Source organism: Artemia franciscana, chromosome 10 (assembly GCF_032884065.1).
Source record: "Artemia franciscana chromosome 10, ASM3288406v1, whole genome shotgun sequence".
Lineage (NCBI taxonomy): Eukaryota > Metazoa > Arthropoda > Branchiopoda > Anostraca > Artemiidae > Artemia > Artemia franciscana.
In genome coordinates, this window is record NC_088872.1 from 43357448 (window position 1) to 43371610 (window position 14163).

At 35.0% G+C, this 14163-nt stretch overlaps 1 protein-coding gene across 3 annotated transcripts in view; it reads left to right on the plus strand.

The window, feature by feature from the left end:
• LOC136032219 (long-chain-fatty-acid--CoA ligase 1-like) overlaps positions 1-14163 on the plus strand; it is a 139715-nt gene that overhangs the window by 19047 nt on the left and 106505 nt on the right. For 2 of the 3 annotated variants that reach the window (XM_065712432.1, XM_065712433.1), the window contains exon 2: positions 9628-9776. In XM_065712432.1, coding sequence (XP_065568504.1) covers positions 9628-9776 — 149 coding nt within the window. Of the gene's footprint in view, positions 1-668; positions 741-9627; positions 9777-14163 lie in introns of those variants that run through there. The other variant, XM_065712434.1, reaches the window with a different exon arrangement.

Sequence of the window (14163 nt, forward strand, 5' to 3'; positions counted from 1 at the left end):
ATAGTCTGATTGTGTGGTGGTACATTTAGGTTTCAATCATACAGGGTACGACAAATACAGCTTATTTGATAATATAAATTTTTTTATCGCCTATTCATTTCATCCCATTCTATTATTGTATTCCTAGTTAATAAAAAAACTGTTTCATTTTTAAAAGTGGGGGAGGGGGCACCCATGTTATCTCGTGTGATTTCTATTCATTTTTATTGAATATTAAGTTCATTAATATTTGTTTGAACTAACAGTAGCCTGCTTCCTTTTTTAAAGTCTCTCTTTACTTTTGTTAGGAAAAGTTTGTTTATTTTGATTTTAGCCTACGTCAGAAAGTAGAACACTTCCTATTGGCTCTATCTGTTCGGAAAGCAGAATATATGTAAAAAAAAAAAAAAACAGTAGAAAAAAGACGAAGGCCTTTTTAAACGAGAAGAAAACAGCAGAAATATGTAATCAGTTATGCTTATACCGATTAAGATTGTTTGAATTTTCAAATATTAATTAATAGACATAAAAAGTGACTGTATCGACTTTTTCTGTTTTGGAAAAAAATAATTATCTGGCCAAAATTCTTGCCTCTTGTGCTTTAAAAAGTGTGCAACCAAATGTCGCTAAATTGAGATAAATTGCTCAGCTTTGATTGGCTATTTCTTTTGTCGTACCATCTAGACATATTTATATAATGCTTGGTAATAGAACACTTTGTGAATATCTTTGATTGTGAATAATGCCGGGACTCAGCTATGGTAGGCATTTCCTTATATTAAATAGTTGTATCAAATTTAGTTGACGATAAAGTTAAAAAGTTCATGTGTATTGATATAATTTCGCATTAGATAATTTTGGCGGGTTTAGCTATTGAATAGAATTATTTTTAGATCAGGTAATCGCCGGATCGAGCTTTTAGTAGATTAAATAAAAAAAAAAGTTTTTTAACTGAAAGTAAGGAGCGACATTAAAACTTAAAACGAACAGAAATTACTCCGTATATGAAAGGGACTGTTCCCTCCTCAACGCACCGCTCTTTACGCTAAAGTTTGACTCTTTCTCTCAACTCTACTTTTTAAAACAGAAAAAACTTTACAGCCCCTTTCATATACGGAGTAATTTCTGTTCGTTGTAAGTTTTTATGTCGCTCCTTACTTTCAGTCAAAAACAAAAAAAATTTAATTTCTGAATGTTTTTGAATTAATACATGTTTTGATTTTGGCTGTCCACACATGAATAATTAAAACGAAATTTGCTTAATTTTTTTTTTTTTTTGGCTAAATGGCCTTCTCATAGTTTTGATCGGACGATTTTAAGAAAAAAGAATCGGTGGAGGAGGCCTAGTTAACCTCCAGTTTTTTGGTTATTTGAAAAGGCAATTAGATATTTTAATTTTGACGAACGTTTTTATTAGTAAAAATATACGTAACTTACGAATTAACATACGTAACGAATTTCTATATTCGTATGTTTTTATTACGTATGAGGGGGTTCACCCCTCGTCAATACCTCGCTCTTTACACTAAAGCTTAAACTTTGTCCCAATTCCTTAAGAATGACCCCTTAATCACAAAGGCCGTAGAATAAATAGTTGAAATCAGTAAAATCACTTTAGCGTAAAGAGTGAGGTATTAGGAGAAGATGAACCTCTCATATGCGTAATAATTTTATGTTCGTTTTAAGTTTTAATGCTGCTCCTTAATTTCAGTTGAAAAAACTTTTTCATATTTTTTTTCATTGTTTTTAAGTTAAAAAATCCTGTGCCCCCTTCATGGAAATTTTCTTCCACCATGACAAATTCCTCCATGGAAAGCTTCGCCGTATACCCCCTCCCCTCAACCCCCCCCCCCCAGCCAAAAATATCTCCCTGAAAGCGTCTGTAAATTTCCCAATAACCATTACTATATATAACCACTTGTCAAAGTTTATAATTTGCAGCCCCTTCCACGGGGACTGTGGCGGATTAAGTCGTCCCCAAAGACATAGTTATTAGATTTTTCGACTATGCTGAGTAAAATGGCTATATCCGAATTTTGATCCGGCGACTTTGGGAAAAAGTGAGCGTGGGAGGGGGCCTAGGTGCCCTCCAATTTTTTGGTCACTTAAAAAGGGCACCAGAACTTTTAATTTCCGTTAGAAAGAGCCCTTTCGTGACATTCTAGGACCACTTGGTCGATACGATCACCCCTGGAAAAAAACAAACAAAAAACAAATAAACACGCATCCGTGATCTGTCTTGTGGCAAAAAGTACAAAATTCCACATTTTTGTAGATATGAGCTTGAAACTTCTACTGTAGGAATCTCTGATACGACAAATTTGATGGTGTGATTTTCGTTAAGATTCTAAGACTTAAGAGGTGTTTCCCCCTATTTTCAAATAAAACAAATTTTCTCAGGCTAGTAACTTTTGATGGGTAAGTCTAAACTTGATGAATCTTATATATTTAAAATCAGCATTAAAATGTGATTCTTTTGATGTTATTACATAAAAAACTAATTTTAACTGAAAGTAAGGAGCGACATTAAAACTTAAAACGAACAGAAATTACTCCATATATGAAATGGGTTGTCCCCTCCGCAATCCCTCGCTCTTTACGCTAAAGCTTTTAATTGTTTTAAAAAGCAGAATTGTGGCAAAGAGTCAAACTTTAGCGTAAAGAGCGAGGGATTGCGGAGGGGACAACCCATTTCATATATGGAGTAACTTCTGTTCGTTTTAAGTTTTAATATCGCTCCTTACTTTCAGTTAAAAAAACTAGTTTTTTTTATGTAATTTCTGAACGTTTTTGAATTAATGCATGTTTGATTTTGGCTCTCCACACATAAATTATTAAAATGAAATTTGCATATTAATTCCTTTTTTGGCTAAATGGCTTCCTCTTAGTTTTGATCCGACGATTTTGAGAAATAAGGGATGGGGAAAGAGGCCTAGTTGCCATACAATTTTTCTGTTACATAAAAAGGCAACTATAAATTTTAATTTTTAACGAATTTTTTTATTAGTAAAAAATATACGTAACTTAAGTATTAACTTACGTAACAAACTTTTATATTCTTTAATTTTTATTATGTATATGAGGGGGTTTGTACCCTCGTTAATGCCTCTCTCTTTACACTAAATCGTAAGTTTTGTCCCAATTCTTTAAGAATGACCCCTGAATCAGAAAGGCTGTAGAATAAATAGTTGAAATTACTAAAAATACTATAGCATAAAGAGAGAGGTATTTATCTCCTCCTAAATACCTCGCTATTTATGCTGAAGTATTTTTAGAACCCCTCATATGCGTAATAATCTCTGTTAGTTTTAAGTTTCAATGCTACTCTTTACTTTTAATTGAAAAAACTTTTCCATCTTTATTTTTTCATTGTTTTTTTTATAGTAATTTTAGAAATTCCTGCTCCCTTTTCATTGAATTTCTGTTCCCCCATGACATATTTCTCCAAGGAAAGATCCTCCCACATAGCCCCCTCCCCTCAAACCCACCCCCACAACCAAAAAAAATCCCCTGAAAACGACTGTACACTTCCCAATAACCATTATTATATGTAAACACTGGTCGAAGTTTGTAACTTGTAGCCCCTCCCCCAGGGACTGTGGGGGAGTAAATCATTCCCAAAGACATAGTTATTATGGTTTTTGACTATGCGGAACAAAACGGCTATCTCAAAATTTCGATCTGTTGACTTTGGAGAAAAAATGAGCGTGGGAGGGGGCCTAGATGCCCTCCAATTTTTTTGGTCACTTAAAAAGGGCACTAGAATTGTTCATTTCCGTTAAAATGAGCCCTCTTGCGACATTCTAGGACCACTTGGTCGATACGATGACCCCTGGAGAAAAGAAAAAAAACAACAAAAAAACAAACAAACAAATAAACACGCACCCGTGATTTGTCTTCTGGCAAAAATAATTCCATATTTTTGTAGATAGGAGCTTGAGGGTGTTTTCCCCTATTTTCTAAAATAAGGCAAATTTTTTCAGGCTCATAACTTTTGATGACAAAGACTAAATTTGATGAAACTTATATATTTAAAATCAGCATGAAAATCTGATTCTTTTGATGTATATTTTAGCATCAAAATTCCGATTTTTAGAGTTTCGTTTACTATTGAGCCGGGTCGCTCCTTACTACAGTTCGTTACCACGAACTGTTTGACTATTGTTATAAAAATTCAGTTTTTTAGAGTTTCGGTTACTATTGAGCCGGGTTTCTCCTTATTACTGTTCGTTACCACTAACTGCTTGATGTAATCCCCAAAATAGTATCTCTAAGCGACTTGTATCTTTTTTGATAAGTTAGTTTGATAAGTTTAATTTGCAGCACTAGAAATGAACGCTGTTTTGAGATTGAACATATATGTGTGTTTAAATAAAATGATACGATTCGATACTTTATTAATAAACACAAATATAACTCTTAACTTTATACATCTTCTGGTCTGATGGAAAAGCATACGTTTCTGTTGGTGTGGAGTAGTAAAAATTAACCATTTCCTAAAAACACGAAAATGTAAAATAATAAATAACTAACAAAAAAAAAAAAGAAAAAATGTACCACAAAAAATAAAAATAAAAAATGAAAAAAAAGATCAATTCCTTCACAATATTCCCTCAAAAAATAATTTATATATATATATATATATATATATATATATATATATATATATATATATATATATATATATATATATATATATATATATATATATATATATATATATATATATATATATATATATATATATATATATATATATATATATATATATATATATATATATATATATATATATATATATATATATTGGGTTAGGTCGGACTCTGAGGCCCTCTTGTTTACGTCCCTGATCTGAATAATTGTGTGTGTGATTCCCTAGTTTACTCCGTTTGCAGGTATGGATAATACTCTATAAAATGTCCGTGGGGGTTAATGTCTATGGGGGTTTAAAATAAAACCTGGAAGTTTTAAATTGTTTTTATATGTTTATAGTAAATTTATTTATACAAAATGTTTTTTCTAACTTCTTGAATAACCTGTCACTTTTGGCTTGAAAACCAGTCTCTTCTAAGCTGGAAATTCATTTTTATCTTGTTTTACCTTTCAATGACAGAAGCCGTAAATACGTTGTCTCTACTAGACATTGTTCTGTGAAATATAAACATCTACTATAGTTTCTTACTGTTTCTAAAGTTTCTTACTGTTTTAAAAAGTAGAGTTAAGAGAAAGAGTCAAACTTTAGCGCAAAGAGCGGAGCGTTGAGGAGAAAAAGCCCCTTTCGTATACGGAGTAATTTCTGTTCGTTTTAAGTTTTAATGTCGCTCCTTACTTTAAGGTGAAAAAACTTGTTTTTTTATTTAATAGTGCCTAAAAGCAGTGGCGTCAATTCATGCAAACTTATGGGGAGGGGTCGTAATTTACAAAATATAAGGAGAGGGGTATTATTAGTCTTTTTAGTTTCTTCAATGATAATTCCAAAAAAGGTATTTTTCAATGAAAATATCCCCACAAAAGGTATCTTCCAAAATCTTGGGGAGGGCAAGTGCCCCAGTGGCGTTACTGTCTCCTCCCCCCAGTTGATCTTTAAGAACTATTACAGATAGCTTTTTCAGCTACTTCTTAAGGATTGAAACTCTTGCCGACAACCCTTCAGTTTTTAACTCAGACTGAAGTCTAGAGTTTTTAACTCCAGAAAACAAAAGAACATATTGCCATTTAATCATCTAGTTCAAATCATATATGGAAGCTGACTTATCTTGAAAAATAATTGCTTTGGATGTTGTTTACAATGTTTCTTATCCATTTCTAGGTTTAATTTCTACAGCTTGGTAACACTTAGATATTATAACCAGATGTCACTCTTTCGCTGTCTCCTTAATATCCGGCTATCCGCACTGGGGAATTTTCACCTAGTTTTTTTTTTTTTTTACACGAGTTTTGTTTTACAAAGCGAAATTACCATTTAAACAGATTGGAAAGTTTAAATAATGTTTTTTTTTTTGCAATTTTTCTGTTAACTGTTTTTTCTGCTGATTTTATCCTAAATAAGTGTTACAAGTTTACTTTTTTTGATATTTTCTATTGTTTAAATTATCTTAGTGATAAATCAATGGCTTCTAAGAAAAATAATTTAATCCCCCCAAAAAATAAATTATATTTTAGAATACGTTTTCGAACCAAAAATATTTTCTCTGTACAATTTTGTACTTTTTTACCAAATAAAAATAATAATTTTTTTTTTTTACGAAAAGAGTAAAGAGTGGTATTAAATGCTAATTCAGCCAGAATTAAAGTCGCATAATATGAAGCCAAACAAAACTAAGAGCAATTGCTACGAATAAATAACGAAAAATTAAAATGAATTGTCAACTCTAACGAAAAGAACTTGCCACAAATAAGAGTTGTGCTCTTGAAACTTCTTTAAGAAGCGATTTTTATTTACGCTTTACTGAAAACAATAGATATTTTGAATTGAGTTTTTTATGACATTGAAAAAAAGAAAAAGTAAAAAAAATCAGTACTAATCAATTTTAGAACAAGTAACAAAAAACCTTTATAGAATAATTAAACTTTGGGATATTCAATTTTGTTTTGCCATTTTTAAAGGTTTTTTTTTTTTTTAAATAGTTGTTTGACTATAATCAAATTATTGAATTCAGTTTTTGCCCGTATAATTGCTAATAATTCTGTTTCTATTTTATTATTCATCTATCTTGCTTCAATTCAATTTTATCATAAAAAGGAAATTGATACCTGAATAAAACATTTAAAATGTTAATTTATAATTTTTAAAGCAATGTGTTTAGTTTTCAGTAAAAAAGGATTGAACTGAACAGAAAACGATCAAACAGTTCGTGGTAAGAACTGTAAGTAAAGAGCGACCTAGCTCAATAGTAACCGAAACTCTAAAAACCGGATTTTTGATACAAATAGATACATCAAAAGAATCAATATTCATGTTGATTTTAAATATATAGGCTTCATCAAATTTAGTCCTACCCATAAAAAGTTACGAGCCTGAGAAAATTTGCCTCATTGTCGGAAAAGAAGGCGGAAACTCCCCTTAAAAGTCATAGAATCTTAATGAAAATCACACCACCAGATTTAGCGTATCAGAGGGCCCTTTGTAGGTTCTACCTCTACAGTGAACCGCAGTAGACGTTCACGGATGCGTGTTTATTTGTTCTTTTTTCCCAGGAATGATTGTATCTACCCAGCGATCCTAGAATGTCGCGAGAGGTCTCATTCGAACGCAAATTAAAAGTTTTAGTTCCCTTTTTAAGTGACAAAAAATTGGTGGACGACTAGGCCCCCTCCCACGCTCATTTTTTCCCAAAGTCACCTGATCAAAATTTTTCGATCTAATAACTATGTCTTTGAGGACGACTTAATCCCCCACAGTCCCCTTAGGAAGGGCTGCAAGCTATTAACTTTTCTCATTGTTTATACAAAGTATTGGTTATTTGGAAGTATACAAACCTTTTAAGGGAGGATTTTTTCTGGTGGGGGGAGAAGGTTACGTAGGAGGAATTTTTCCTGGGAGAAGAAAATTTCCATGAAAATTTCCCCGCATCATTTAAAAAACAATAAGAAATTAAATTAAAAAACAAGTTTTTTCAACTGAAAGTAAGAAGCAACATTAAAACTTAAAACAATCAGAAATTGACACGTATATGAGGGGGTTCATCCCCTCGTCAATGCCTCGCTCTTTACGCTAAAATGTTTCTAGTAATTTTAAAAGAGCTATTTATTCTTTTTAAACGGCTTTTGGGATTCAGGGGGCATTCTTAAAGACGTGGTCTTAAAAAATTTGCCCATTTTTTACGCTTAGTATTTGTTATTGGGATGCATGCATACATTTTCGGGGGGGGGGGGGAATTTTTTGCTGTGCGTTCTTCCACGGGAGAATTTTCCATCGGGCGGGAATTTTCCAGGGAGTGAAGTTGTCAGAGAAAATTATACAATGCGGGAATTTGCCATAATTCTTATACAAGATTCTTTTTATATGTCTTGCTTTCCCTCTTTCGTCTCAATTTTACGCACGGAATGGTTAAGAGTAATTGTCTGGTATAAATTTTCACCGAGATTTAACTGTCTAGAGGATATATCCATGTTGATGGGGTTTTTCCTCGGAGGTGGGTCAGATTTCCTAGCATTATTTAAGATACGATCTGAAATTAAATAAGAAACCAAGTTTTTCAACTTGAAGTAAGGAGCAACATTAAAGCTTAAAACGAACAGAAATTATTACGTATATGAAGGGGGCTACCTCCTCCTCAACATCTCACTCTTTACGCTAAAGTTTGAATTTTGTCCCAATTCTTTAAGAATGACTCCTGAAACACAAGGGCAGTTTAATTAGAAAAATAAGACGCTTGCTTGAAAGTTCTAAAAAACTTTAGTGTTTGTTTTAAATTTTAATGTTGCTCCTTACTTTCAGTTGAATAAGCTTATTTTATTTTTTAAAATATGTTTGAAACATTTATTTTTCGTTATAGCCATCAAAGAAAAGTACAATAATCAGAGTTCTAATCAAGTTTTTAGAAATTGCAAAATATTTTTTAGGACTCATTAATTTGCTATAACCATTTTAGTTTGATTTATTTTTTGAAAAGACACTTTTTGGCACCGTTTTTCATGTTATTTCCTTTTCCTCCAAAAGTAAAGAGACTTGATATCTAAATAAAACTGTTAAAGCGTCAATTGGCAGCTTTTGAAACAACAAATTAGTATCCAGTCAAGTGAATATGGCACTTGTGCATTTAGGAGTTCAGGGGGTGGGTGGGTTGTGGCAGCCGGTCTCTTATATGTTCTAATTTATGTTCATCGCAAGTTTGGCTTAATTATTTATTCTAAGGTATGTTTGCTTTATGCTTGATTTATTCATGCATAGTAATATTCGGTGGTTTAAGTTTTGAATTATTATGCGATTTTATGTCTTCTTGTATTAAACTTTTTTTTTTAGTATTTTATGTTCGATTTAAAATTAAAATTTAAAATTTACACTGTTTTGGCAAACTAAATAATTGATAATTAAAAAATAATTTGGTTCGTACCAAAGCTTTTGGTTCGTACCGAAGCTTTTGGTACGAACACGAACTAAAACACTGTCTTTCAATTAAGATTTATGTGGAATCGTGGGATGCAACGACCTTGTGTTTAAGTGGTGGAGGTGGGGTCTTCAGACCGACCATAGATCTACTTGGTGCCTTCAATCCAGAGCCGTTCCTAGGGTTGGTGGTGCCTGGAAAAAATTAATTACAGTACCCCCTCCCGACTCAAATATAATAAAAAAACAAATCAAGTAAAACAAATTTGACAAAAGTGGGTAACCCCTCAGCCCCCCCCCCCACTTGTTGGGACCGAGGTGGCTGACCCGGTTACCCCCTCGTCTCTTGAACGGCTCTGCTTCAATCATTACATATTGAAAATCCTTGCATGATTCGAGTTCAAAGAGGGGGCCATGCGAAAGCCTACCGGTCAAAAAGTTTGCAGTGGAGGGGAACGGTTCTGGTGGGGCCACGGGCTCATATTGGTTCTCGAATCATACATATTGAAAACCATTGCAAGCTTCGTATTTAAGCAGTGTGCTATCTTGTTGTATTCGTCTTGTAGACCTGTTAAAATAACGTTTTTTGCTCTTTGTAGATGAAATGGATGGCTATCTCCAGTACATTGGTGGCCCTGCAGGAGCCATAGCATTAACTAGTGTGGCTGCAGCATCAGCCCTTTATTATGCCAGTCGTCCAACGCCAGTGCTGCCACCTTTTGATCTGGACAAACAATCGGAGCCACAGGTACCTAAAACAGTTTTTTGGCAGGTCTAGACTAAAGCTTGTGGGAAACTAAATGGAAATTCTCGTTGGTCTTTAAGAAAAAATAATAAACAGTATCTAAAGGTACTGTACTATTTTTTTCTCTCCAGTTTTGGTTCCAGGAATCGGTAGAAAAGAAAAATTCGGAAAGGTTAATGTTATTAGAGTCAAAGCAGATGACTGTAAATATGCATATGCTGTGAAGGATGGAGATTAAAGAAAGCAAAGGACAATGTGCATGAACCATCATGTTAGTTGTGCTTTCATAATGGATAAAGTTCGTTTCTGCTGCATAGTTTACTAAATAATCCACAATGGGGTGGGGGCGTAGAGAAAGGCCAGGAGCTCCCGATCAAACCAGGATACGACTGTAATCTTTAGGGTTGAAACCTTAGGGATTTTTTTTGGGGGGGGGGCAAAGTAGAAGCCCGAAACATGATGGGGTGGAGGAAGAGTGCTTGTTTCTTCAGAATAGTCTTCCTAGAACAAAGTATGTTTTCCTAAATCAATCCGCATGAGGGCTAGAGAAGGACCGGACACTTCAGATTGACTAGGATACGACTTAAAATAACTGCAACCAAAATTAATTTCCATTCGAGCTTCAAGTGGGTTAAACGCGCTCTAGATATCGCTGATTGATATCAAAAAGGTCGTATCTGCACCTTTTAAGATTTCGAAAAAAATACATTTAATAAAAGGTCTTTTTCGTAAAGCTGACTGTATTGTAAATAGAAAAAACGAATGAAACGCTAGTTTAAAGCTGCTAATTTGGGAGAGCTCTTGTTAGAATTTTGTTCCGTTGGGTGAAATTTACTTGATAAAAAGGTGAAAAAAAACGGATACGACATTTTTGCCAGTCCTTTTTGCTGCTAAGGTAGTTAAAACAAAAGTGGAGGACAGTTCTTCAGTTCTTTTTTCACTTTGTTACTACAATTTGTCACAACGGTCTCCTCAAACGAGGAGTTTTCGCTTTTTTCTACTTTGGTTATTTAAACTTTTCAAAATGATTATAAACCAACCTTAGAAATCTCGACTACATGGTTAAAACAACAAATTATGGTAATTCATTAGGCCTTTAATGATTGCCTTTTCTCCTTTTCAGATTTTTTGATGGGGGAGGTTTGCAGATTTTTCTGGGTATGCTGTCTGTACTGCGATGGGCCGACGTCCGTTATCTTGACCGATACTTGTAAAAACGTACTTGCAGACTGACAGCACATCTTTGATTTTTTCAATAGGAATATCAGGTTTGCGATCCCATAGCTTTGGGACTACAGGAGTCTCCACTGCAATAGTTATTTCAGTGACATTTAGAGAAATTACTGACCTGCATACTGACAGCACATCTTTGATTTTTTCATTAGGAATAATAGGTTTGCGATCCATCAGCTTTGGGACCACAGGAGGCTCCACTGCAATAGTTATTTCAGTGACATTTAGAGAAAATACTAACTGCAGACTGACAGCACATCTTTGACTTTTTCAATAGGAATAACAGGTTTGTGATCCAGCAAATTTGGGAACACAGGAAACTCCACTGCAATAGTTATTTCAGTGAAATTTAGAGAAAGTATTGACCTGCAGACTGTGACAGCACATCTTTGATTTTTTCAATAGGAATAACAGGTTTGCGATCCAGCAGCCTTGGGAGCACAGGAGACTTCACTGCAATAGTTATTTCAGTGACATTTAGAGAAAATACTACCTGTAGACTGACAGCACATCTTTGATTTTTTCAATAGGAATATCACGTTGCTATCCAGCAGCTTTGGGACCACAGGATACTCCACTGGAATCGTTATTTCAGTGACAGTTAGAGGAAGTACTGACCTGCATACTGACAGCACATCTTTTTTTTTCAATAGAAATAACAGGTTTGCGATCCAGCAGCTTTGGGACCACAGTATACTACTGCAGTAGTTATTTCCTGACATTTAGAGAAAGTGCTGATTGATAGCACATCTTTGACTTTTTCAATAGGAATAACAGGTTTACGATCCAGCAGCTTTGGGATCACATTGAGACTCCGCTGCAATAGTTATTTCAGTGACATTTAGAGAAAGTACTGACCTGTAGACTGACAGCACATCTTTGATTTTTTCAATAGGAATAACAGGTTTACGATCCAGCAGCTTTGCAATAGTTATTTTAGTGACATTTAGAGAAAGTATTGACCTGTAGACTGACAGCACATCTTTGATTTTTTCAATAGGAATATCCAGCAGCTTTGGGATCACATGAGACTCCACTGCAATAGCTATTTCAGTGACATTTAGAGAAAGCAGTGACCTGTAGACTTACAGCACATCTTTGATTTTTTCAATAGGAATAACAGGTTTGCGATCCAGCAAATTTGGGACCACTGTAGACTGCACTGCAGTAGTTATTTCAGTGACATTTAGAGGAAGTTCAGACCTGCAGACTGACCGCACATTTTATTTTTTTCAATAGGAATAACAGGTTTGCGATCCAGTAAATTTGGGACCACAGGAGACTTCTCTGCAATAGTTATTTCAGTGACATATAGAGAAAGTACTGACCTGCAGACTGACAGCACATCTCTAATTTGTTCGATAGGAATATCAGGCTGCTATCCAGCAGCTTTGGGACCACAGGAGACTCCACTGGAATTGTTATTTCAGTGACATTTAGAGACAGTACTGACCTGCAGACTGACAGCACATTTTTAATCTTTTCAGTAGGAATAACAGGTTTGCGGTCCCGCAGCTTTGGGTCTACAGGAGACTCTACTGCAGTAGTTGTTACGTGACATTTAAAGAAAGTACTGACCTGCAGACTGACAGCACATCCTGAATTTTGTCAATAGGAATAACAAGTTTGCGATCCAGCAGCTTTGGGACCACAGTATACTACTGCAATAGTTATTTTAGTGACATTAGAAGAAAGTACTGACCTTCAGACTGACAGCACATCTTTGATTTTTCAATAGGAATAACAGGTTTGCGATCCAGTAGCTTTGGGACCACAGGAGACTCCACTCCAATAGTTATTTCAGTCGCAGTTAGAGAAAGTACTGACCTGCAGACTGACAGCACATCGTTAATTTTTTCAATAGAAATAACAGGTTTACCATCCCACAGCATTGGGGCCACAGGAGACTCCACTGCAATAGTTATTTCTTGTAATTTAGAGAAAGTACTGACCTGTAGACTGATTACACATCTTTGATTTTTCAATAGGAATAATATGTTTGCGATCTAACAGCTTTGGGTCCACAGGAGACTCCACTGCTATAGTTATTTCAGTGGCATTTAGAGAAAGTACTGACTTGCAGACTGACAGCACATTTTTGATTTTTCAATAGGAATAACAGGTTTGCGACCCAACAGCTTTGGGACCACAGGAAACTCCAGTGTAATCCAGTAGCCTGGGACCACAGGAGACTCCATTGCAATAGTTATTTCGTTTAATTTAGACTGACCTGCAGACTGATAGCACATCTTTGATTTTTCAACAGGAATAACAGGTTTGCTATCCAAAAGCTTTGGGACCACAGGAGACTCCACTGCAATAGTTATTTCAGTGACATTTAGAGAAAGTACTGACTTGCATACTGACAGCACATCTTTGATGTGCTTGCGATCCAACAGCTTTGCGATCCAACAGCTTTGGAACCACAGGAGACTCCGCTGCAATAGTTATTTCAGTGACATTTAGAGAAAGTACTGACTTGCAGACTGACAGCACATCTTTGATGTTTCAATAGGAATAACAGTTTTGCGATCCAACAGCTTTGGGACCACAGGAGACTCCACTGCAATAATTATTTCAGTGACATTTAGAACAAGTACTGACCTGCAGACTGACAGCACATTTCCTATTTTTTCAATAGGAATAATAAGTTTGCGATCTAGCAGCTTTGGGACTACAGGAGACTCTACTGCAATAGTTATTTTAGTGACGGATTCTTCAAAAAACACATGTTTTAAACCGACTCATTTAGAGTGGCCTTGTGTAAATTGCAGTTGCTTTCACTTTGGAAATGGAACGTTAGCGTACTTGTAGCTCTGGATGCTTTTGAATGATGCTTTTGAATGATGCTTTTGGATGCTTTTTGCTAACTCTTTTGAGCTGCTTCATCAAGTTCACGGGTGAATGTACCTCGGAATGCTTAAGACTTCTGCTAGCACAACTATGTACTCTATCTTCTTCCTGTATGCTAAAGTGAACTGGCTTGCAGTATTTATTGTTATTTTCAACAGTCTAGGGCACTCACGAAGCCACCGCTGCTATTACATCAAGTCCACAGCAACGATTGTCAAACAGAGAAGACTGCGTTGACTTGGTCTTGTCCTGAGAAGACCCAATGACCGCATCATCAAACAAGTGCATCTAGATGCTCTTTTGC